The sequence below is a fragment of the Cavia porcellus genome, unplaced genomic scaffold, assembly GCF_034190915.1.
Source record: "Cavia porcellus strain 051 isolate PalLab524CR breed Dunkin Hartley unplaced genomic scaffold, mCavPor4.1 scaffold_4, whole genome shotgun sequence".
Taxonomy (NCBI): Eukaryota; Metazoa; Chordata; class Mammalia; order Rodentia; family Caviidae; genus Cavia; species Cavia porcellus.
The window spans coordinates 71,434,863-71,460,845 of record NW_026947487.1 but is presented as its reverse complement, the minus strand read 5'-3'; the positions used below and the strand labels follow the sequence as shown (position 1 = coordinate 71,460,845).

General features: G+C 38.3%; 1 protein-coding gene across 5 annotated transcripts in view; it reads left to right on the top strand.

The window, feature by feature from the left end:
• LOC100723442 (broad substrate specificity ATP-binding cassette transporter ABCG2) overlaps nucleotides 1-20,807 on the top strand; it is a 45,703-nt gene extending 24,896 nt beyond the window's left edge. For all 5 annotated transcript variants that reach the window (XM_003467467.5, XM_063247262.1, XM_063247263.1 and 2 more), the window contains 10 exons: nucleotides 3,413-3,564; nucleotides 5,224-5,328; nucleotides 6,004-6,254; nucleotides 10,200-10,282; nucleotides 12,144-12,233; nucleotides 13,384-13,508; nucleotides 14,462-14,616; nucleotides 16,807-16,896; nucleotides 18,762-18,853; nucleotides 20,609-20,807. In XM_003467467.5, coding sequence (XP_003467515.1) covers nucleotides 3,413-3,564; nucleotides 5,224-5,328; nucleotides 6,004-6,254; nucleotides 10,200-10,282; nucleotides 12,144-12,233; nucleotides 13,384-13,508; nucleotides 14,462-14,616; nucleotides 16,807-16,896; nucleotides 18,762-18,853; nucleotides 20,609-20,756 — 1,291 coding nt within the window. In that variant the 3' untranslated portion in view covers nucleotides 20,757-20,807. The remainder of the gene's footprint in view (nucleotides 1-3,412; nucleotides 3,565-5,223; nucleotides 5,329-6,003; nucleotides 6,255-10,199; nucleotides 10,283-12,143; nucleotides 12,234-13,383; nucleotides 13,509-14,461; nucleotides 14,617-16,806; nucleotides 16,897-18,761; nucleotides 18,854-20,608) is intronic.
• The last annotated feature ends 5,176 nt before the right edge of the window (nucleotides 20,808-25,983 follow it).

The window sequence follows — 25,983 nt, the reverse complement described above, 5'->3', positions numbered from 1 at the left end:
CCCTCCAGTGTTAACATACTACAATAAGTTCTGCTCCTGTGATGGTTATCTAACATAGTATGACTGACATATTTTTGTTAAAAGGTTTTTTTTTCATTCCTGGTTTGTTACCCATTTGTTCAGTGGGGTATGATAGTTATTTTTACCTACTTTAATGATGAAATTAGCCTTTATTTTGCCAGTAGAAGCCTCTTTAATGTGCTTTTATGTTCTTTGATATCTCCCTGTTCATTCTGTATTGCTTTATTCATGGTCACTATAATGTACTAGGCTTGCCGGTACTTTTCCTCAGTCATGTGTGTAAGAACCCTGACTCCTTCTGGTGTCGTTAATGCCTAGAAACCAAGGTCTGGTTGTTTAGTGTGTTCACTGCTACTGAAATGTCACTGCTTCATAGGAAATACAAGTATAAGCCCACATGTGTGTATTACAGAAGCACACCTATATTTTATTTGAAAATATTGACTATTATACCTATATATTTCATGTTTCCCCCAAAATAAGATTGGGTCTTATATTAATTTTTGCTCCAAAAGATGCAGTAGGGCTTATTATTGTCAGGGAATGTTATTATTATTTTTTTTCAAGTATAGCAGCCTACATTTATTCATGTATAAAAATCTACTTTTATTCAAATACAGTCATAACTTCTTCATGTCATCATTATCACTCTCCAGACCCCAGGTTCTGATCTGAATGTCTTGCAGATCTATTTCCTGTGGAACCATCAGCCCCAGTCTCTTATGTTCAGCAGTGCAGCTCTCCTTAAATGAACACTTCTCATCCATGCAGGCTGCTTGTTACATTGGCAACACAACTATCAGTGATTTGATCCTGTGAATTCTTCACCCCAGTCATGACCTCTTGCAGGCAAGGCTCCATAAAGTTTCTGTTACATGAAGTGTTAATTGAACACAGAAGTATGCAGCAAAAATGATGACAGTTATGAGTGATGGTCCACATAAAAAAAAATTCACCAAAATTTAGAAAATGTTCCTTTATTTCCCGTGAGGGTTTTAGTATATCCATTATAATATACAACATGTTGAATTATGAAGATTTATATTAGACACAATATATATTTGTCAAGTGCATATATTTGTGCGTTATGTCTATACTCCAATCAATAAGCAATAAGTCTCAAATTCACATTTTTCTTTCTTGTTCCCGAGTTTTCACATGACCATTTATGAGTTCCTAATTATAGTTTATATTATCATTTATTTTAAATATTAACATTAAACATCAATGTTTAATTCAGTATGTCTGTTGGGTGTTGCAGTGCACTAAAGGTGTCTGTCTGATAATCTTAACTGGGCTTGTTTTGAAGTAGGGCTTATACAGTCTTATGAGAATTCTGAAAAATCATGGTAGGGCTTATTTTCCTGTTAAGCCTTATTTTGAGGGGGTTATGAAAAGCCTTATTTTGAGGGGTTATGAAAGACATGTAAAAATACATATCACATTTGGGTTTTTTTAGTGTGTATATATATATATATATATATATATATATATATTAAAACCTCAAAGGTTCCTAACATTACTAGTTCCAGTCTTATACCTTGATACTTGGTGTTATTTTAAGTCTTTGCCATTTCCATGTGATTTCAGATAGTGAGAGACTTGGCTTTCATTTTCTCAAGTAACTTAATTATTTAATGCAACCAGTCTTCAAATTGCTCTAGCCATTCTTCTTATCCACCACTTCTAGAAGCCCCTATTCCCATCTTTTGTTTTCTTAGCTAGGACCTCACTGTATAGTTCAGGCTGGCCTTGAAGTCACTTGTAGCTCAGGCCTTGAGCTTAACAATAATCCTCCTGCCTCAACCTCCCAAGTGCTGAGATTATAGGAATGCCTACTTTGCCCCATATTCTCAGTTCCCAGAATTCTGCCTTCATGGCTGCCCATCTGCACATGCCCATAGGAGCAAGTCTCAGTGCTAGGAGGATGGGAAGATGGCTAAGGATTTAGATGCCTTAGGTTTAGGTGTCATTTGCCAAGCTTTGGGTCTAGAGTTCAGATCCTACTATATAGCTGTGGTATTTTTATTACATATAATTACAGTGATGGTATTCATTGGAGAATGATGAAGTGATAATAAAATACTATATTTATTTTATCTTTTGCACTGTATAGCCCGCTGGTACCCCTCTTCATGCAGACAGTTTTGAATTATCTTTCTCAAGCTCCGCTGTGCATACTCCTCACCTGGAATTGGTTTAAATGGAGGTTCTGTTTCTTTAGGTCTGAGCTGGAGCCCAGATCTCCATAGCAGACTAAGAGGTGATACTGACAGTGGCCCTCAGACCACTTTTTCAATAACAGGGCTCCCAGGCAACCCCACTCCCTGCTTTGAGTTCTATATTAGATCCCTACAGTATATGAGCTCTGTTTCCTGTTTTGAGTGAAGGGTGCATCATGGGCCTATTTTTCTGTAGCAGTTTTCATTTTTTTTCACCAACACCAATATACACAAATCCACCTGGGTGCATGCGCATGTACACATACACAGTCCTATGAGAACTGAACTTCTCATAGTTATCCAAATTGACATGTTGTTTCAGACTTTGTTCATCTTATTCTTGTACCATGAGCCTTTTTTCTTAGCTTATTCATTTTTAGGCCTTTTGATATGCTACTTACTTACATTATGTTCAGATGGGCTTAGAAGTCTATTTGCTTTAAGAAAGCCTTTTGCTATAACTAGTCCACCTTATATTGAAATTATTGATCTCCTGGTCTGATCCTTGAGGCAGAACTCTGGACAATAGTATGTACTAACCAAATGCTTAAATAGAAGGGGAAGGGATTCTTCTCATAAAATACTTTCAATAACAATTTTGAACAATGAGTTTGGCCTTTCTTGTATCTCTAAGTAATAATTTCTCTGAGGTTAGATCATGTGTAAGAGAATTTCTGCTATGAACTGACTAAAGGTTGACTCCTAGCCTCATCCCTCAGTTACTATTACTCTTTGGACAGTTGATTCATAATTTAAACCTCATTTGTAATAAGAAGGAAATGCAATATCAGAACAAACCTTGAAAAAATTGAAATGAGGTTACTGCTAAAGCATTTTCAATGACACAGTAAGTGTATGCTAATATATTTGGTAATATACTCTGGTAATTGTATTACTAGAGCAAAAGAATGCAATCTGGCTCTCCAATGAGCCAGATGACCTATAGGTATGTCGTCTAACATTGAACTATACTCCCAGCTACCCTAGTCTTTGAATAAAAGCATTGAATTTATGTTTCCCACCTATCAAGTAAGAAGCATGAAAAGGTAGTAGGGGAAAACCAACTGGGTTGAACTGGGAACAAATGATCTAACAATAAGACTGCATTAGATATTTTATTAGAAAGTACAAAGTTCAGTTATTAAATGATCTGTTATTTTCTCTTTTAGGATGTCTAGGCAGGGGCGAACAATCATCTTCTCCATTCATCAGCCTCGGTATTCCATCTTCAAGCTATTTGATAACCTCACCTTATTGGCTGCAGGAAAACTAATGTTCCACGGTCCTGCACAGGCAGCTTTGGACTACTTTGCTTCAGCAGGTATGGCTGTCTTTTTTGTGCAGTAGGTCCTTTGTTCCTCCTAAGGTCCTGCACAGAAGTGCTGCTTGATACATCTTGGATTCCACCACTCTAAGACAACTTTAGATACCTGCTTCTAGAATTTTTCTTCATTTTTGAATGTTTGTTTGATGTGTAGCTCTCTTTCCGTTTCCTTTTTGATTTCAGTGTGCATGGGCGTGTGTGAGTGTGCGTGTGTGTAAGTATGCACGTGCATGTGTGTGTGTGTTTCTCCTGGGCCTGCTTCTGTTCTCCTCCCCAGGTGTGGTGACCATCCTCTGATAGTTCCATAATTCAATGTTGGACTCACAGTCAGTTCTTCTGTCAGATTAACAGTGTTGCAAGGCCGAGTATCACTGACTTCTTGAGCATATAACAGGTGGTACACTGTCAAGTTTTCCCCTCATACGTAATCTTGCTCTGCTTTGACGATAGCTCCTGGAGATGCTTCTTCATTTTCTACTAAGGTTAGCTTCCAGGTTTAGGCTGTGAATGGGTTCGGGTGACCTATAAGTGTATAAAATAATGGTCAGTTATAAAACTGACCTTGATGGGCCAACATGTATTATTTCTGGGTTGCCAGCTTCTTTTTTAACTTACTTTAGATTGAGTTACACAATTTTTTCCTGTGATGGTTCATGCAATCTGCTTTATTTTAAAGATATTGTGATGATTACACGTGTGGCTCCCCAACTCCAAATGCAGTTTTGAATATCTACTAACTTTCTTAATTTGTTTTAGTTGATCTCTCATTTAAAGTAATCAACAGAAGAATGAGTAGGGCAGATGAGGTGAACCTCAGGCCAAGTTCAGGTGACTGTGATATAGGCAGTTGAGCTCAGGGGTGGGGAGTGCAGTGCTGCACAGTCTCTGCAAGGTGCTGCTGTGGGATTCTCTGCCGTTAGGTGTTCCGGCAGTGTGACAGAAGAGAGTCGGGCCCGGTGGATTTAGTAGGTGGAGAAGCTGTTGTTACTAATATGTGTACTGCCGTCCCAGCATTTGCTATGGGAACTCGGGGCACAGTGCATCGAGGCATCTAATTTGTTTTTTGCTTGTATGTAGGTTTTATTTTTTGAAGTACAGATGAGCACCAGAGTGTAATATATATTACATATGTACCATACATACTTGTATACATTACATATATAATACACATTTTAAAATATATATATAATTCATATATATGTATTTTTTAAATCCCAGAGCCTTCACATTGAGTCACATCCCCAGCCCTTTTTTATTATGTCGAGAGAGAAAAGTCGTGAAGCTGCTCAGGCTGTGCATTAACTTGTGATCTTCCTGCCTCAGCTTCCCACAGCTGGGATTGTAGGCATGTGTCCCCATGCCTGGCTAGCACCAGAGCATTTTGATTCCCATTTTGGGTTTTATGATTTGTCCATCAATAAGGACTAATCTAACATTCCATGAATGGCTTGAAATACATGTTTTCTGGGAGACACAGAACTCCCAGAATACTGGGTGAGTGAACATGTAAGACGAAAGGATCAATTAGTGAGATGGAAAGAGAACAAGGTACAGAAGCCATGAATCTGTCTTCCCAGTCCACCCGCTCCAGCCCTAAAAGCGAATCTGTGTTCCTTGCCCGGCAATGTTGTGTTTTTGCTCTGTCTTTTCTCTTAGGTTACAGGTGTGAACCCTACAACAACCCTGCTGACTTCTTCCTGGACGTGATTAATGGAGACTCCTCTGCTGTGACACTAAACAGGTCGGAAGAAGACTGTGAAGGTATGTGACCCTTAGCGTCATAGATTTTTGCCAGATTGATTTGGCTCAAGTTGAGCCATGCAGTGGCTTTGTGAATTCACAATGATCTGATGCCAGTCAGCAGGCAGACTTCATTGTTCATGGTGCTGTGGGTATTTTTGGTGCATTTATATGTGAATATTTTTGTGATATTGTCAGCTGTAAGGGGAGTTTCTATTAAAAAATAAATGTGACCATTATTTATAGTTTTATTTATAAAGAAGAACTTTTGCACTATGAAGTGCATGAGCATTTTGCCCAATTGAAGGGCCTGATTGTTATACTGAGTCATGTGTTTGTATAACAGGAAGTCTGGTTTAAGAATTAGGGTTCAAAAAGGGAAAGGTCAGAGGTTGTGCTGTATTTATTCTAATGTGTAAACCAGTGAAATAATCTAGTAATTTATTTATACACAAGCTTTAGAATCATTATATTGCAGGGCATGGTGGGACATGCCTATGATCCCAGCATTTGGGAGGCTGAGGCAGGAGAATCACTAGGAGTTTGAGGTCAGCCTGGTCAACACTGTGAGACACTGTCTCAAACAGTTCCCTGCCCCAAATCAACTTCTTATCTGTCAGTGAGGTTACAGAAAAATGAATTAAATCAGTTATCTGTTAACAGTGTTTTTCTTCTTTCTCCACTTTTATTTCAAAGTCAACAGAACTGAAGAGCCTTCTCAGAGAGATAAGCCAATCATAGAAAAACTAGGTGAATTCTATGCCAGTTCCACCTTGTACAAAGATATGAAAGCTGAATTAGATCAACTTTCAGGTGGTTATAAGAAGAAGAAAAATATAGCTTTCATGGAGAACACCTATATGACCTCCTTCTGTCACCAGCTGAGATGGATTGCCAAGCGTTCATTCAAAAACCTGCTGGGAAATCCTCAGGCCTCCATAGCTCAGGTAACCTGGCGGGTCTTAATTATGCTATGAAATGCTCATATGGGTATAATCAAATTCCTAGTGGATTATATCAGATTATAGCCTATTACTTTGGTATTATGTTAACCTTCTGCTTCCACTTATTTGTTATCTCCACTTCATTTGGGGTATAGAAGCTGTCAATAAAACAAGCTTTTATTTTTTTACTTATGGAAAACTTTTTTTAGTGGTTTCTTAGATTGCCTGATTTAGATAGGTTCTAAGGCCAGGACTGTAGCTCAGTGGCCCAGTGCCTGCTTGGCAAGCGTAAGGTCTTAAGTTCAATTCCTGGTACCAAATATATACATTCTAATGAATAATCTCAATAGAAATTTTATGTTTTAAAAAAATGTTAAGGTGGTGTCAACTACATACCAAGTATTCATATAGCTGTCCACATTCATTCACTGGCTTATCCCACGAGTTCAATGTAAAAAGCCTGTCTTGTATTTTGGAGCAGTAATGAACAAAATGGGCAAAAAAGGCAAATCTGTTCTAATGGAGGTTATTTTCTTATGTGTGCAGGGAGAGGATAACTGACTAAAGAAAATATGTAGCATGTCAGATGGCAGAAGGGACTATTCAGAAAGTTTAAGTAGAGATGTGAAGAAGAAGAGGTTTGGTTTGCAACTGACATCAGAACCCTAGGGTAGTTTGCACTGCCTATTCTCTGAGGGAATAACCTTATTTGCCAAACGCTGTGATTATGAGATGATCAAATATCTTCAGCTGTAAGGAAAAACTGCTGACTTCTTAACATGAAACACGAGCACCATAGTTTTCATATTTTACTATTGTCACTTTCTCTGTTGTTCAGCTTTCCTTTTGCTGATGCAAATACCCAAAACCAGCAGCTTAAAAGGGAAAGATTTATTTGGTTGATGGTTTTAGAGCTTTCAGTCTCAGGTTGCCTGGCTCCAAGGCAGGGTCATTATAATAGAAGGGCGGGGTGAAGAAAGCTGCTCACTTCATGGCAGCTGAGAAACAGAGCACAGACCATCAGTGTCAAAGGGAAAGAACCAGGTATAAACCCCAGTGTCATGACTCTTGTCACCCACCCAGTTGCACTCAGAAGTGCGTTTTACTCATTCCCTCAGTGGCTCTCAAGCCAGTCAAGTTGACAGTCCAGTTTAACCTCTCAACTGGGTCTGAGAGCCCACATCCTATTTGTGTCACTTTGGCAATTGTTCTACACATTTTTGGCTCTTGTGATTTGTCATTTCTTTCAGAACATGAAAAGTTTTTGTCCTGTAAATCAAAGATATGGTTTTATTTTTTGAGAATAGGTTTATTTTTAGAAAAATGTTCAAGTTCACTATATCACCTAGAGTTACCCTTTGTTTAACAGTGAGATGACCTAATGAGTAGATTGTTTCGTGGGATTTATGCATTAGGTTTTCTAAAAGTAGTTGGAAATTCTTATCCAAGAATCATACATAGTAGTTCTGTGCAGGGTGTGAGTCGAACACTGTTTCATGCAATAGTCCAGGACTGTGCCCGTTTAGGTGCTACACGTCCTTGTGATGTAAATGCCAGGCCCATTACCCCCTGGTGTGTGTTCAGCCTCCTTGCCTGACCAGGGAACTAAGTCCCCAGAAGGAATCCCACCAATGCTCAGAAAAGCGGCAAGCTGGTAAATTCCGTAGGCTTTACAGGCCATCCATGTAGGGTCTTCATTTATTTTTGATCTTTTTATCTCATACATATTTTAAAAGTTGGCAAAAACTATTCTTAGTTTATAGGCTTAACAGAAACAGGTGGCTGGCCCTGTTTGGCTGTGAGCCATAGGTTACTGGTCATTGGCATAGGCTACATGTTTTTTATTTCTCTTAGCTGTTAGAGAGGGCGGGGCCCTGAAATTGTAAGAGTGTTTTATGGCTTACTAGTGATGTGTCTATTTACTTATAGCTGTACCCTGATTTAAAGTCATTATTTATATGATTGAGACTTCGCCTCTAAGTAGAGATTATATTTGGGAGATCTTGGGATGACTAGATGAACTGCATAAGAATATTTAGCATTCATTGAATTGTAAGAGTTTCCTTATTCAATTTCATTTGGGAGATTTTATCATTAATTTCTTGGAGAGCCGTTGTTTCTACTGGCATATTAACTGTGTAACTATAGATTGATGATGGCAGTCACAAACATCCTTCAGAATATACCTTGAGAAACGTTGATTAAATGTATTTGAACATATGCAGGATAATGTACATGGAGAATTTCTTATTTATCTGTCCATTCAAACAGTCTGGAGGCCAGATGTCCAGACTTGCAGATAGTGTCATGATTTTCTTTTTTTCCATACAAGAAAGAATAACACAGAAGCACTAATAAAAGCAGGACATGATGATGGGGTTCACTGTTTTCTCAAAATTTTTAAAACTTCCTGGATTTATTTTAGAACTTTGAAGCCTTTAGAAACACCCTAATGACAACACTAACAGTGTTAATATAAGATATCAAATTTGAGTGCAAATAAATAAAAGAGTGAGGAGTGTCCTTTTAAAAGACAAATATTCTAAGGTGAGCTGTGTGAAAGTCACTTTTGTTTGTGCATGCTGCATGTTGAGAGCAGCATTTGTTTTGGAAGCTTAATCTGTTGAAATGAAACAGATTGTATCCTGAGGATAATGAAAATATGCCAGGCTGATGGACTTTTTTGTTCCTAAATTTATGTCTTGTTAGCAAAGGGATTTTTAGGGATGTTTTCTAAGTGAAACACATAAATTTTTGTTTGAACTATAGTCCTCACAAACTAGTTGTATAGGTCATATTTCTGTTTTTCTGCTTTTGCATTTTCATGCCAAAATACGTTTCAAAAATTCATTAATGTTTGGTACTATTTTAGTGTTTTTTTAAACTGAAGTTTCTTGTATATTTGGTAGGATATTTCAATTTTTAAAGAATACCATATTTTTATTATTACTATTTTAGTAATAATAAGAATTCTTCAAATGAATTATACAATAGTATAGCCCTTAATCTCCTTTGTGATTCAAAGCCTTAAGAGACTTTTTACCTTACAAGCAAAAGATATGCTTGTCCATTCTCCCTGGGAGCCCCCCACAGAGACCAGATAGATGAGACCAGTGAGGAGGTGAAGCACTGGCAGCTCAGGTGGCTGTGGGTATTGTGGGTCTCACTGGTCAATGTTGACAGAGAAGCAGTGACAGAGGAGGGGGCAAAGGAAGCCCTTGGGTGAACCAGAGAAGTCTAGCTGCTCGCTTTGGTGACTGTGATAATAAGTTTTCCCATCAAGGCAGGATTCCCCAGAGGCTGTTTAGGTGGGGCTCAGTTCACCCCTACTTCCTTACCAAGAAAAATTCCATTGTTAGAAATCATGTTTTCAAACTTTTATTTACTTTTAAAGTTAAGAGTAAAGACATCCTGTTTCACTTGAAGCTCTTGAAGTAAAAAGTTGTATGTTCATCAAAACAAAGGCCGGAAGTTCAATTTGAATTCAACTCTTAGCACACGAACTGTGTTTTGTTCCCACAGTGACTTCTCCAGGTATCTGTGTTGCTCTGCTGCCCATGTAGCATTTGTGGTCCAGCACCAGAAATGGACCCTCAATCAGGAATGCCTGATGGTAATTTGGAGAACCTTAGCATTTCCAGAGTCTGTTCTGCCATCCTCTCAGGTTCCCAGTGTACTTTTCAATTTAATTTAGGAAGCAGTCAGATAATTACCTCAATGTACGTTCTCCCAGGGACTCCACTGAAATATTTTTCTGTAGTACTTGTGTTTGAGCTCAGCATCTTGCACGTAATAAAAAAGCACTGTATCACATCCCCAGTACTGGCCAGTCCATTTGCAGTGTCTGTCTCAATGGAGAAAGCTAATTATGTGGCTGTGTGTGACATTAAATGGAATGCACACATGCTTACATCTCATAGAAATGCTGTTATTTTCCTTTTTGAACAGGTCCTTGTCACAATTGTATTGGCACTGGTTATAGGTGCCCTTTACTTTAAGCTAGAATATAACGTCGCTGGAATCCAGAATAGGTGAGTAAATGTTGAAAGAATGCCGTTACTTTGCTCAAGCTTATGGAGAGATTAAAGATTAAGATTAAGAATTTGAATGAAACGCAAGTGCAGTATAAATGCTGTTGTTTTGTGTGGGGTAGGATGTCAGTGAATGGAAAACTGGATAGAAGAGTTAATTTTATTCCTCACACACACTTATGTGTGTGCATTGATTCAAGACATGAAATATATTCAAGATATTCAAGACATGAAATTTACTCTCTTAACCATTTTTAAATGTATAGTTTCATGGCATTGTGTATGTTCACATTGTTGTACATAGCTAACATCTAGCTCCAGGATTTTTTTTTCAGTCTTCCTAAATCAAAGTGCCGTAAAATTGTGTTCTATTCAAGTAATTAATTACATTAAAGAGTGATCACCATATGTACTTCTCCCCGTTTCTGGAAACTACTATTCTGTTTTGTGTCTCTGAATCTGACTACTTTAGGAAGATATATATGGACTCAAGTTAATGTCCTGACTTCTTGCCCTTAGCATAAGGTTTTCATGGTTCCTTTGTATTATAGTGTTTCTTCTAGCTTTAGACTGCTGTGAGTTTATGTTGCGTTGAGTATAGAAATTCTGTTTGAATCCCTGCTTTCACTTTTTTGGAATATATTACTAAAGCAAAATTGCTGAATCACACGGTAATTGTGTTAGTTTTTGAGGAACTACCCTATTGTCCAAAGCATCCGCACTATTTTATATTCTTACCCACAGCACACAAGGGTGCCTGTTGCTACACATCCTCTGGACTATTAATTTCTTATCGGTTATATGATCTGCAAATATATTCTGTAATTCTGCGGGTTGTGTTTTCACTCTATAGATGCACAAACATTTTTAATTTTGATGATCAATTTATCTCTTCTTTGCCTGCTGCTTTTAAGCTAATTTTCTTCATGCATTTTCATTTTTTTTTTCTTTTTTCAGGGTAGAATAAATAGCAGTAACTGAGAAACTGGGTTTGAATCATGTGTAGAGTTATGAGCTCCTTTGACTTTATAGCCTTATCTGGGTTATGATGATAGCTGAATAAATTAGGGAAAATACAGTTTTTAAAAAGTTTAAATCTAGCAATCCCTCTTTGGAGCATTTTTGAAAATATTTGAAATCAGTTTGTTAATGCACTCCCTTGTTCATTGTAGCATTGTTCTTAGCCAAGATATGAAATCAGTCTCATTGTTCATCAGCAAATGAATGTATAAAGAGACATATCTATTTATTAATCTGATTTTTACGAAACTGTTAAACTAAATTGGCAATTTATGGTGTTATAATTATGGGACATAAAGCAGTATTATGATTTGTGAATACAATGTGAAAAATGAGCCAAACCAAGTGATCACAATTACCTCAAGTATTATGTTACCATAAAATGGTGAGAACATTTGAAATTTATATTCAATAATTTAGAAATGTATGACACATTATTTACTGCCATCTCCAAAGTGCAGAATTGTTACAGAGGAAAAAAAAGTATGCCTCTTGTCTGAGACTGTACCCTTTGGCCATCATCACAGAGTGAAAACATAACCCCCAGAATTACAGAATATGATTTTTAAGGGAGCAGTTTGGTGCACAACATTCTAAGTGTGAATTTCAAAATGTGATGCAATGTGGATTGAAGGGGGTCCTACTGTGAATACAGAGAGATAGGGAAGGACCTGACGAGGCCATGCTTTCCTCCCTCCCTGTTTTAGCCAGAACAGTTTCACTTTTTAAAATCTTAAATCCGTTGAATTTTATATCATTTGTAGAAAGAGTTCTATGGATTGGAAACTGCCCTAAGTGTTGAATTCATTGTGGTGCTTTTGTTCCTATTCTGTTCCAACAGAGCTGGTGTGCTGTTCTTTCTGACAACCAACCAGTGTTTCAGCAGTGTGTCAGCTGTGGAGCTCTTTGTCGTGGAGAAGAAGCTCTTCATGTGAGCTGTTTCTTGTGGAAAAGGCATCGAGGGCTCTTGGGTCCAAGATGCCATCCATAGGATGTATTTTTATTTTACTTCTTTGTTTCTTAAATTGATATGTATACATATCAATTGTATATATTTTTGATGTATAACACGATCTTTTAAAGATTAACAGTAATACAGTAGTTTAGAAAAATCAGTTATGGATGGGATGGAAAGTCAAAAGCATGGAGGCCTGTGATCAAGAGAGAGAGGTGTCACGGTCAGCAGAATCCCAGTGCTGCAGGGACAGCAGCAATAAGGAAGATGAAAACTATATTTTAAAATTTTAAAAACTAATAGATGGCCCTTTCAAGTTAAGTTTGAGGGACCCGGGTGAGTTCAGCAAATTGGAGGTGGGAGGTCAAGTTGGCCAAGAATGTGACTGAGAGTAACCTTAGTGGTTGGAGAACTGGAAAGAGCTAGAGGGCAGGCATGTTTTCTTGTTTTGCCTATATTTATATGTCAAAGGAATCATCAGAAAGGGAAGGCATGAAGATACTAATGGAATAGCTTGGAATTATGAGAACAGTGTTAGGAAATGACCGTGATTTGATAGTGACAGAGCTGTGTGTTTGGAGGTGTGCTCATTGAAAGAAGGAGGCCTTCAGTTTTCTTTTCTTCTTCCCTCCTTCCCTTCTTTCATTCCTTCCTCTTGATGTGAGAAAAGAAGTAAAGAGTATGCTGATCTGAAGCTGCTGTGTAGGCACTGAAAAATGACATCATTACCTTTTTAACAATCAGAAGTGAGAAGAAAATCCTCCATAACTACTGAGAAATTAGTCCCTGAAACACTGTGCTTGGGAGAGAGCCTTAGTCAGGAGAAACAGAGTCTCTGCAGAGAGGGAGAAGATCCACTCTGTGTTTCTAGAAAGTGGGTTCTGGACCAGTATGGTTGGCCACTGGAGGGAGTTCTGCAGGGACAGAGGCTCTCAGTGACACCTCCTGAGCTGAATATCCAGAGGGGTTGCCACTTGGGAGAGTAGGGATGTGGGGGTGGGCAGCCCAGAGGATGTGGGTACCTTATACCCTGTGTGGTAGTAGAAATCTGTGTGGCAAGCATCTCATCTTCTGATCTCTGCCTTTTTAAACTAGTCTGAAATCTATATGTTTTTCTCTTCTATAGACACGAGTATATCAGTGGATACTACAGAGTGACTTCTTACTTCTTTGGAAAACTGCTATCTGATTTACTACCAATGAGGGTTTTGCCAAGTATTATATTTACTTGTATTGTGTACTTCATGTTAGGTAAGTAACAAGGCAAAAAGGATATGTCTTTAGTCTTGGTTATGAGGTACAGCCAATTTCTCTGTGTTTTAATTTATATCTCTATAAAGATATGGCGAGAGATATAGACAGATAAAAATTAATATATACACATATATTCTCTCCTGCCAAGTCCCAAATGAAATGTGGTGGAATTGGGTTTATTTATTTACCTGCTTGATAGACATAGACACATTCATCTGTGTAGTATGCACAGTCTTCATCCCAGGCTCACTGCATCAGAATTTCTGTGTATTTTGCTGATACACAAATGTCAAAATACGTATTTTTGACAGGGTACTGTAGATAAGGCCATTATTTGAGTTTTATCTTCTATTTACAAGCAAGGTATGTCATAAAGAATTAGGCATAGAATCTGGACTCTGAGACTCTTGATCAATATCTTTTTTTTTTTTTGTCTTTTTCCTTTTTATCGGTACCAGGGATTGAACCCACGACTGCCTGCTTGCAAGGCAGGCACTTATGCCGCTGAGCTAAATCCCCAGCCCCCTTGATCAATATCTTTATACCTGTTTCAAAATCTTCAGATTCTGTGACTGACAGCAGTAGCAGTGGAGTCCTGACTCCAGGCTTCTCACTAGTACAGTCACGGCAAACACTGTGTACTGTGGAGATGTTTGGGGAAGTGAATGGCTATTGATGTGTTTTCTTCAGAAGAGCAGGCAGTAGAATTCTGGCCAATTACGTTGCCTAGAGCTCTCTACCTAAAAAATTTAGAAATTGTAATTATACAGACAGGATGACATATGCTATATGGAAAAATGCTTTTACAGTACGTGTAAGTAATAAAATGTGTGATAACTTCATGCAGTTACATGGAAGGAACATATGAAATTGGTGACCTATAGTAGTTGGATAGGAAGTAACCCAAATATATGGTGACCTTGGCAGCTGAACTGACCCTCTTTTTATAGGCTTGAAACCACAGGCAGATGCTTTCTTCATAATGATGCTTACCCTTATGCTGGTGGCTTATACAGCCAGTTCCATGGCACTGGCCATAGCAGCGGGTCAGAGTGTGGTCTCTGTAGCAACACTTCTTATGACCATATGTTTTGTGTTTATGATGGTGAGTATGAAGGGTGCTTCTCTGATACTAAATTCTTTTCCTTGTTTCTTCCTGAACATTCACTTGTCCTGTAAAGAGAATTCTGTATGTGGGACTCTTGATGCTTTCAGGAGGCCTTAGGGCTTATATGTAGTATGTGTTAGAGAGAAAGTACCAGCTTTCCTCCTCGCCCTTATCCAGCCATTTCTGCTCATGTCCAAATGTAGCTTTCTGGTGACATTTTGTGAAATCTTGAAAAATTAGAACTTTCAAAACCAGAATTACAATTAGCTGATTCCTTTATAAAAATGTCAGGTGATTTGCCTGCCTTTCATGCTGACAGTAGAGAACTGCTGGTTCTTTAAACACGGCAGAGATAATGTGATCAGATTCATTCCTCTCTGAGATGAAAGAAAAATCCTACCAGAAACATAATAGTGTGCAGCATGGTGAGTCTGTCTTGGCTGCCTTTTGTATTTGAAAAGGAGTGTTTTTAAAATACTGGAAAATTCCTAAGCCTAAGTATTAGTTCATCTTCTTTTTGGGTTCCTATGACTCTGTTATATCAATATGCTTCTGTTTATCTTTTACTTAGTTTTTGTGTCACATGCTCAGTGAATGGCACCCATTACCACAGATCTTTAAATGCTCTGTAATTTGCACACTCTCTCCTTGTAGTTTATATATTCCATTTTATTCAGCAACTATCAACATAGGTAGCACTGAAAAAGTGCTGAGTTTTCTTTATGTTTTCTGTGCCTTTCTCCAATAAATAAAATGGTCTTCAGTAAATGGAAATGTTTTAACTTATTTGATGCTTTGATTATTATTTAAAGATTTCTATGAAGAACTTGTAAAACCAGTCATAAAACTTTTTTTAGCCATACACTAAACACTTGATTAGGTCAAATCTCCGTATAGGTAGACACACCATGAGTGCTGCCATTGTTTTGTGAGTCTCAGTACACTAAGTCCCAGGGAGGGCAAGTTTTATGTGAACTTCATGACTGCTCCTTGTTCATGTTAGCATCCTTCCTGGCTTCTCCATTGGAGTAGTGCTTGATCATAGCTTTGAATTAAGGTGTTCACATTTTTTGCTGTAAACCACATTGTCAGTTCTGGACTTTAACTTACAAGTCTTCATTCTGAATCTCATATTAGTCCTAAAGTCATAGATAAAGTATGAAACAGCCCATGTTGACAGTTCATCTTATATGGAAGAGGAGAGTGTGGTGCTCAAGACTGCTCTAGTCAGTTCCTAGATTGCTCCATTTATTAGAGAAAACGGATAGCAGTGGTGTGATTAGAATAGTCAGTACAGTTTATCCATTGTATGCATGGATTCTGTATCTAAAGATTCAGCCAGCCATGATGTGACAAATATGAGCGTACCAACTTTTATCTCCCCTAGAAAATATAGCACAACTATTTATAATAAATGCTGTATTGCATTATAAACAATGTCAAGATGACTTTAAACATACAGGATGTATGTATTTGAAGCATAAAGAATGGACAAGGATTCACACAACTGTTACACCATTTTAAATGTAAAAAAAAAATTTTTTTTTTAAATGTAAAAAATATTTTTAAAAAGGGGCTGAGGATTTAGCTTAGCGGCAGAAGTACCTGCCTGGCAAGCGCTAGATCATGAGTTGGATCCCCAGTACCAAAAAAGGAAATAAATAAATTAATTAAATAAATGTAAGGGACATGATCATTTGCAGATTTTGGTATCTGAGTTGGAGTCCTGAACCACTTCCTCTTGGATACTGAGGGAAGACTGTACTTCTTTTTTTTTTTTTTTTTTTTTTACCGGGGATCAAGGTCACAACTTGTGCTTACCAGGCAAGTGCTTATGCTGCTGAGCTAAATTCTCAGCTAAGACTGTACTTTTTAATCTTGCAGTGTGTTCAGTGATAGAGAAAGTTGGGGGCATAGTCTTGATAAATAATGATCTTTCAAATAAGTGAGATATGTAATACAGAGTATAGGTTTATTTTCCTTTATTATTTCAAATAGCCTAAGCTATATAGAGGTATTCACATGTGACGGAGGGAGATTAGTATTTAAAAGTGGAAGAAATTTTAAGAAAGTGTTGGTCCTAGCAGAAATGTATAGAAGGTTGTAGGGCTCTTGAAGAGGGATTGCTCTAGAATTCTTCATGAAACCACTGGACAAGTTCTGATTGTGAACTTCTGTCTTTTATAGCTCTTTTCAGGTCTGTTGGTAAATCTCACAACCATTGCTTCTTGGCTGTCATGGCTTCAGTACTTCAGCATTCCTCGATACGGCTTTACTGTGAGTTGTCTTCATCTGTCACTGTGAATGGGATCTAAGATGGGAACAATCAAAATAAGTCTTGACCATCTTATTTCCTGACACATGAGCTATGATCTGTCCAGGAATTTCCTTTCGCAAGCAATAGATGAGAACTCCCTAGCCTTGGTCACTCTATTGAAGAAGATAAGGGGTAGGGAGGAATCCCAGAGTTAAAGGGTTTAGATTGACTAATTGATGAAAAATGTGTTGTATCAGCCTATAAGAAAATACATGAGAGCATGGGAGACTAGAACTCATAGTCTGTAATGAAAGGAACTATTGTAGTCAGGATTTATAAGGAGAACAAGACCGGACACATAATTATGGAATTATTTTATAATAGTCACCCAAAGAGTCAAACACAAAGTGTGAAGGAAATCTGTTCACACACTAAATGATCTCGCTAAGGGCCTGGATCCTATGGCAGCATCTTGCATGAGTCCAGCTGAAGACCTGGATTCCATGACAGTGCCCCCATGAGTCCAGCTGGAGGCCTTGAACCCACAACAATATCTCATGTAAATTTCCTTCATGGATCTGTACTGGGAAGGCCTAAAAGTCAGTGGTGATAGCCAGAAAGTTGTGCCAGCAGGGTGAAAGGTCTGTGCTAGTAGGCTGAATGTCACTTACTGCATTGGAGCTGGTAAGTGACACTCAAACTAAGGAACAGAGCTCCCCCAAAAAGTACCACAACCATCCTCAGTGATAACGAGGTCTTGAGCTCCTCTGAGCATGAAAACAGCCAAGTTCACATCAGGAAGCCAGCATCACAAGTTTCTTTAGGAGATTGAACAGTACACCATCTTCCCCTCTGGAGCCAGAAAGTGATGCTCAAAGGATGGATCAGAGCTTCCCCAAAGTGAACTGCAGCCATTCTCAGTGACAAGGTCCTGAGCTCCTCTTAACAGTGAGAACAGCCAAGTTCACATCAGGGAATAACTTAGCAAGCTCCTCCAGGAGAACCAAAGCACCAAATGACAATGGCAACTCTTCCCCTCTAGTTGTCCGTTTTATGCTGGCAACCATCCTTAGGTGGGCCATCTACACTCAGCACCACACTGATTCAGTTCAGCTGGTGTTACAAGTTGACTACCAGTTACCAACCTACCAGGGGAGTATTAGAAGAGAAACAAAGACCATATCATGCTGATACCATGTTGGCTTGAACATGTTTAACTCCAGAGGAAGTTCTTTGTGTCTTAATATAGAGTAACTGAATTTCTATCTTTCATAGTTGTAACTTGTTACGGTGAAAGGTGAAAATGAGTAACAGCAAAATAACACCATGAATTAACAATATTTATGAGCAACATTGTACTACTTTAATTTCAATGTTTATGGGATTATAAAATTGGAGAGAGAAGTTGGATTTGATGGCAGCAACCTATAATCAAGCCATGTGGGAGGTTGAGACAGGAGGATCGTGACTTCAAGGCAAGCCTGGACAACTTAAAAGACAGTCTCAAGCCAAGTCAAACCACACCGTGCAAAATTACACTAGAGACAGAGATATAATAGAGCATGTATTTGTCTAGCAGGCATGAGGCCTGGATTGACTACCCAGTAGTATAAAAATATTTTTAAAAAGCAATAAAAATAAGAGAAAGGAGCTTTGGAATAATATAGCCTGAAGTTTGCTGTCTTTGCCAAATACTTTGCCCCTTTATGTTAGGATCAATATCTGAGGACTAATGATTGCTGTTTTGGTATAGACTGTGAATGTAAAATAATATGTTTTAAAAATAATAATAGAGATTAAATTCAAGGATGTATTGTGATTATTCTTTGAAAATATTCTGAAATTTAAAGCTATTTACCTTACCAGGCTCCTGCTTATGTTACAGGCTTTGCGGTATAATGAATTTCTGGGGCAAGACTTTTGTCCAGGACTCAATACAACAGCACAGAATGATACCTGTAGAAACACTTATGCAATGTAAGTTTGTATCCAGTGTCATGGTGAGTGTGCTTGCTACTGTGGTGTAAGGTGGAAAGGACTTGGGCTCATGATTGGCGTGTTCACAAAACTTTCTGAGCCTGTTTTCTGTTATATACTAAGGTATATGGACATGTTGTACAACTCATTTATTTTACCATGGTCAAATTTGTATTTAATATTGCAAAATGTATTGCATGTTGCTTCATTGCTTTGGGCCTCTGAAAAGGACCTTTTGATACTTTTTGATTAGAAATTTGAGTTCTGATCTTTTGGAGCATTTGCGTTTGAAATGGAATAGTTTGATAGTTTTGTAAGCAATTATGATTTCTGAACATTTGGATTAAATGCCGCCTGTGATCTCAGCATGTGCACAGAGCTAAGAACTATAAAGGCAACAACAGCGTTGAGGGAGTGAACATTGTCCTGCTGGGATCATGGTTCTTCCCACAGCCTCAGGCCTTTGGGGGGCATCCTGAAATCAAAGCCTGCACAGTTTGTGTGCTGGTTTCGAACATTCACTGTCATAGGATATATTCTCTAATGAGGGAAACATGTATTTTGATATGTTGAGAAGAAAATCTCATATTAAAAGGGAATTGCAGGTTTTAAATAAAATTAGAGGATCTTATTTTAAAAATTGTAGTACTTTCCTTTTCTACGATTGTTATTAATGGTTTGATTTTGATACATAATTGAGGGGAGAAAAGAATGCTTGTATCTTAAATCTCTCCAGTAGCATAGAAATAGTTGTTACCAATATGTAGGATAAAATTCTGTTTTGTGTTATTGACAGGGAATTTCTATGAAGAAAAGTTACTGCCCATTCTTTTTTGTTTTGGTCTGGTGTAAAAACACTAGCTCACCACAAGCCTGCAAATGGGCAGGAAAAATGGCATCAGATAGGGAGAGTTTATAATCACCTATAGCTGGCACTCACAAGAAAAAGGAGAAAGTTTTCTTACTGTGAAAGCCCGTGGCTATTTTTAGAACTGCTAAATTCTAAGAGGTGCACAGAAGTGATAGTAGGCGATCATTGTGGTTGTACAGATGGTTTTAGTATTAGGTGATTTTCTAGCCTGTGGCAGGAGTCTCCAGGCCTGCTCTGCTTCAGCACCACTCAAGGTTTGGGTCTGATCCTGGACCTGCTGGGAGTGTCCTGTAGTCGAGTGACCAGGCTGCTCACCACAGTCTCATGTGAAAGCTGACAGAACCTGAGTCTGGCCTGAAGCCCTTGCTCCCTTTTGGTCTTAGTTTTAGAATTCTTAGCCTGTGTTCTGGGTGGCTTTTTTGTGGATGAGCACAACTACAGGGAGGTTTGATTATCTTAGCAGTAGGCCTATGTGTCATTGGTTGAAACTGAGGTTTTCTCCATAAGGAAATAAATGAAAGGTTACTTGATAAAATTTTCCTTTAAAGGGATTTATTATTACAGATTTATTAACAAATAAATGTGACGAGGCTTATAACTTGGCTCATAGTATCACTGTAGAATTGGCTAAGTTCATGAGTCTTACTTTCCTACCTTTTTAATATCTATATCTGTTCAGATTGTTTGACGGATTAATGCATTAGGTACAAGTTACTTGGCATAGAATCCAGCAAAATTATAGGCACTTAATGATTGCTACTGTTTTTGAAAGGATGATTATTAAGATTGATTAACCCATAGGCTTTTTACAGGAATATTAAATGTACTGAGCAAAACTAAACCTATGGTAGGAATGAAATTTTGTTTTTTCTGTTTAATTTTAGATGTACGGGAGAAGAATACTTGACAAGTCAGGGCATCGGTCTCTCCTCTTGGGACTTGTGGCAGAATCATGTGGCTTTGGCTTGTATGATGATCATCTTCCTCACAATTGCCTACCTAAAACTGTTATTTCTCAAAAAATATTCATAAGTTCTTTAATTTACTTTGAATTGCCCTCACAATAAAAAGAATACCCTTGAATTATTTTTCATCTTCTGTTCAGTTGCCATCCCACTGTTCAGCTGTAATCATTTTTAGCAGAAGCACTTGTAACATCATGAGAAACTGAAATATGTGAAAGAACCAAAACCAAATACTAACACAGTTAGATATTGCATATTAGTTCATCCCATCAAATTACAGCCACAGAGAAGAGATCTACAGTAAGTAAGTAAGTCCCCAATTTATGAACAAGTTCAGTGCTAGGAGAAAGTTTATAAGCTGGATTCATTTGTAAGCCTGACAGAATGAGTCTTACACACTTTTGACAGAAATACACAATAAAGCATTAATAAATACTATTTTTACCTTTACAGTTTCCTGAAAGTGGTGTTACAGTACAGTACAACAACTATAAGTAGTGATCACGTTTGTTTTCACGAGTTACTTCTTTGTGCTTCCTTGCATACCCCGCATGACCACTGCTTTTCCTCTTGCTTCTGGATATCCCTGTCACAGTGTGTGACCATGGTGCTATGAAGGATGAATGATTCCTTGGAGACCAAATTTAATTCAATCATCAGGGGGCCATCTCCATCAAGAGGGCTCAGGATTAGGCAGAGTTTCAGGAGAAGCCCCCAAAGTTGAGAACTCTCCAGCTTTTATTTATAGTATCAGTGGAAGTGAAAAAGAGCAGAAGAAAAATTGTTTGGGAAAGGAGCTGCTCAAGACTAGGTCATTATCTTGGAGAAAGGGTAAGGAAAATGGTCAGACCCAACACGCTTCACTAACCCAAATTTCTTACTGTTTAACTGTTTCTCATACAACGCATATACTTTTGCCCTGCAGTTTAACTGTCTACTCCTCAAAGAGCCTGTGTGCGTTTGCTCCTAAGTTTAACCACTCACTCCTTGCCCAAGTCTCCCACTCAACCGGGGCTCTGATTGAGCACTGTATTACTGTATAATACACTACCACACTGCAGTAAACGCAGGGCAGCACAACTGTGGCCATACCCAGCAGACTTGTCATCCCCTCCGCAGTTTGCACCTACGAATGTTCAATATGTAAGGTCCATTTGTATCTGAAAGTTTTCAACTGGAATGTTCAGAAATAAGGGACTAATAGTCTAATTTATTGATCAGGAAAATGAGAGCTGAATACCAGAAGCACTTAACAAGTTATTAATGTCTCTGCTATCAGTTTTCTCCTTGAAAATGAGGATCCATGACTGTAATCCTAGCACTGAAGTGGCCAAGGCAGGAGGATCACAAGTTCAGTCCCGCCAGAACAAATCAGCAAGATCCTATCTCAAGATGAAAAAGAAAAACGAGTAGGGTACAGGTACCCTGGGTTTGATCCCCAATACTGAAAAAAATAAGACAAGTAGCACTCCACTTTTAGTAGCCTATGAATTTATAATTTGTTATTGATTAAGAAATAAATACAATAATACAGTATTAGAACTATAACATTAGCATGTGTTGTAAAATCAATGTTATGTCTAGGATAAAGGAAAAACATGATATAAAAAATATTTGATAAGCCTATCCGTGTTGCTGGCACTTACCGATTGTCTGCTAGAGAAACTGTAGGATGTCAGGACACTTGGCTGGGACTTTAGGCTGTACTTTGCCAAGCAGGCCACAAGTTGTGATTTGGCTCTAGTGCTATTCCTGAGACATTCTGGCTCTGTGAAGTAATTTTACCATCGCAGAACAGCTTAGTGGTATATAATAATGTGAGCATCAGAATCTCCTGAGGAACTTGGCTGGAATACTACTGTCTGGGCTATGCTTCATCCAACCACAGCAGAATTTGAAGTGGCCTGCACAGAGAACACCACTGCTGTGCTGGGTGACACCCAGGATCCCTTCTACTCTGGGAATTCTGGATTTATGACTTATTAACATGATACCTATCTTAGCACGCTTGCCCTTTGATTTTGTCCACCTCACTTTTTCCATGTTTCCTCTTCAGTCTAATCTGTACCAGTAGCAGGGAATTAAAAGGTTATTTCTTTTTAATATACGTATATTTTTGTAATTGGTGGGGTGGGTCTCTATGTTGCCATTGCTGGACTGAACTCCTTGGTTCAAGTGACCCTTCTGTCTCAGTCTTCTGAGTAGCAGCCTTCTGGGACCACAGGCATGTGCTGCTGTACCAGATTCACAATTTCTTTTTTTCCTGGAAAAGTCGGGTTAACAAAAAGTACAGTGCAGCAAAAACCATGAACTGAAGCCCCATGCAACTGGCACTTCAGGCCAAGAAATGGAGCATGGTCTGCACACTGAAGTGCCTCATGCCCCCCTGCCAGTCATCACTTTTCCTGTTCCCGTGGGTGTTTCTGAAGTGACGCTTGTGTGTTCCCTTCTGTTACTCTTTTCAGAGCATCACTGTAGTTCTTTTTTCTGTTCTTGTGTGCACAGGTACTTAAATGTCCCACACTTTCTAATAAACTTAATTTTCAACTATTTTGGGTTTACAGGAAACTTACACAACAGTATGGAAAGTTCCTGTGAGCCTTTTGCCCAGATTTCCTTACCATTAATATTTTATACACCAAAAAATTTAGTTCAAAGGTTTGAAGTTAATATAAAGACTTTACCGTTCATTTAACTGCATGCTGCATTCTGATACTTTTCCATTGCTATTCTGTTCTAATTTATTTCCAGTACGAGGGGTTAGATCCAGAGCCTGGACTATGCTGCACAAACATTCTACCACTGTGCACACCCAGCTCAACTACTACTCTTGTTTTAGGTGGGATTCAGTTTAGCATACTATATTGCATCTACCTCCCCATTTAATCACTAACAGTTTACCCTGCGTGTCCCTTGGGCAAACATTCATTTACATACTGACTATCCCAAACCTTGCTCAGGCAGGTGTCATTTCAACCAGTCAGTTCTCGTTTGCACAAGATACCCTCATATCTGTTTGTTTTATATTAGCTATTTTTTGCATACTTTTTTTACTTAGAATGTTTTTTGTTTTTCAGTGAAATCTAATAGTGAGTTCTGGTTATTTTCTTTTGCTAAGTTGTGTTTATTTGTGAAAACGAATCTGTAATTTTGTGCTACAATCTCTTACTGTAAGTGCACTAGATCCAGTTTTTATACTTTCCCAGAATTTAGTGATAATTCTTTTACCAAGCAAAATGGACACATTTGGGACACTGAGACTCAGTAGGAAGAAAACACCAAAAGATCTGGAAGTGAAAAAGAAATGTTAGCATATCAGAGAGGAAAAGTCTGTTATAAAATGGAATGATGAAAAAAAATCCTCTTATTGTCAACAATGAGAGGACCAGACAAGCCAGCATCTTGGTGGCAGTGATCATATGCAGTAATCAAATGACATGTGAGGGATCAATAACAGGCTGTAGGCCCTAGTGGAGATGTTAATTTTATGGAAATGATTATATTTCCTATGGCTATTTTTGTTCTTTGAGGACAAACTTGTAACGAAGTCCATTATGGCTCACAGTCTAAAATATTTACAGTCTTTTACATAAAGTTTACAGACTCCTACATTAAACCAACAGAGTCAGTATCAGTATCAATACTTAGAATACTCAGGTCCATGAACCAGGATTGACTCGCCACATCATTTCCATTAACTCATTTATAAAATTTAAGTTTCATCTCTGCAGCTATAGGCTTTGCTGCATTGGAGGTCCTCAACCCTAAATAGCAGGGGTTTATCTGGAAATACAGTTAAGAGTTCCCCGGGCTCCAAAATTTCTGCTTAGTCACTTGGAGATTGCCACAGTGGAGGAATAGCAGCAAAGGAATTGCAACATTGGTCATTCGGAAGACGGGCTACTGCTGCATGATGGAGAGCTCACAGAGCTATCACAGTGTTTCCATGCTCCACATCCTGATGCGGGCAGAGTAACCAAGGCTCTGCACCCTTGGGATGGAAAGTGTGGTTCATTGCACTAGGCAAGCAGCTGAACACAGCTGAGGTACTGGTCAAAATGAGGGACCTCTAGGAAGGATGGTAGAGGAGATACAAAATAGTGATCATAGCTTGCGACTGTCAACAGCCATGGAGACCAACTGGTGATAAACTGCCTATACTTTCTACTTACTGCAATTGACATCTCTCTCAAAAATATCACAGTGAGCTTAAAGTGGGCCACAGGGTATCTGAGTGGTTAGAGGAGTGGACTGAAGTGGGGGCCCTTGATTTTCCTTGTCTTTTCTGTGCACCACCCCCTTTTAGCTGCAGCTGCATTGGACAGTTCATATAACTGTTCATTTCAGGTTGTATGCAGCTGGAATCTGGTAATGCAGGGGTTCATATCTCACAAATTCCAGGGATTGGAGCCAAGGAGAAAAATCCTAGTCTTACGTTTTTCAGATGGAGTCATGGGAGGCACCCGTGCTTCCTACAGAGGCAGTGTCAGCATCGTATTTGTCGGCATTTTCCCCCTTTCCATCTCTCACTGTTTGCTATTTCAGTTTCCTGATGTCACCTTCCAAAGAAGTGACCTGAACCAAGTACTTAGCTCTATTAGAGGAACACATACAAAGACACATTCCAAAGTAGACACAATCACGAATACTGAGAAGCAAAAATTTACAAAAAATCTTAGTTGTTACAAAAAATCAAGAGAACAAAAGAAGATGACGGAGATGAAAAACAAAAGAGGGATCACATTATTACAGATGAAAAACACATTACTTAAAACAAAAATTTGTGTTAGGAATAATCATATACCATTATAAGAAAAAATTCTAAACCAGACATAAGTCTGAAATATATCAATGATATCATGAGTTAAGGAAAAATAACTTATTCAAGAATGTTTATAAACCCAGTTTGTGATAGAGAAAAATAGCCATTGATCTCAGATCACACAAAGTTACTGTTAATATATATTATAGGTGAAAGGTAAAATATAAATTTAATAAATAACAATTTTTAGGGCTTGTAAAGGCCTAAAATTTTAATGATATAACATAACCCTAAAGCCCAGTAAAACAAATACTGAGATTCTGTGAAAACAAAGGGAAACATTGGTATAACTCATGGAAATCAGTCTAGAGGTTGCTCAAAAACTAGAAATTCCATTTGATGCAGCTATTCCCCCTCTAGGTATTTTCCCCCAAAGAATTAAAGACATCATTTTAGAGTGGTGCATGAATATCCATGTTCGTAGTGGCACAACTCATAAAGCTAGATCTTGCAACAGCTTACATGTACATCA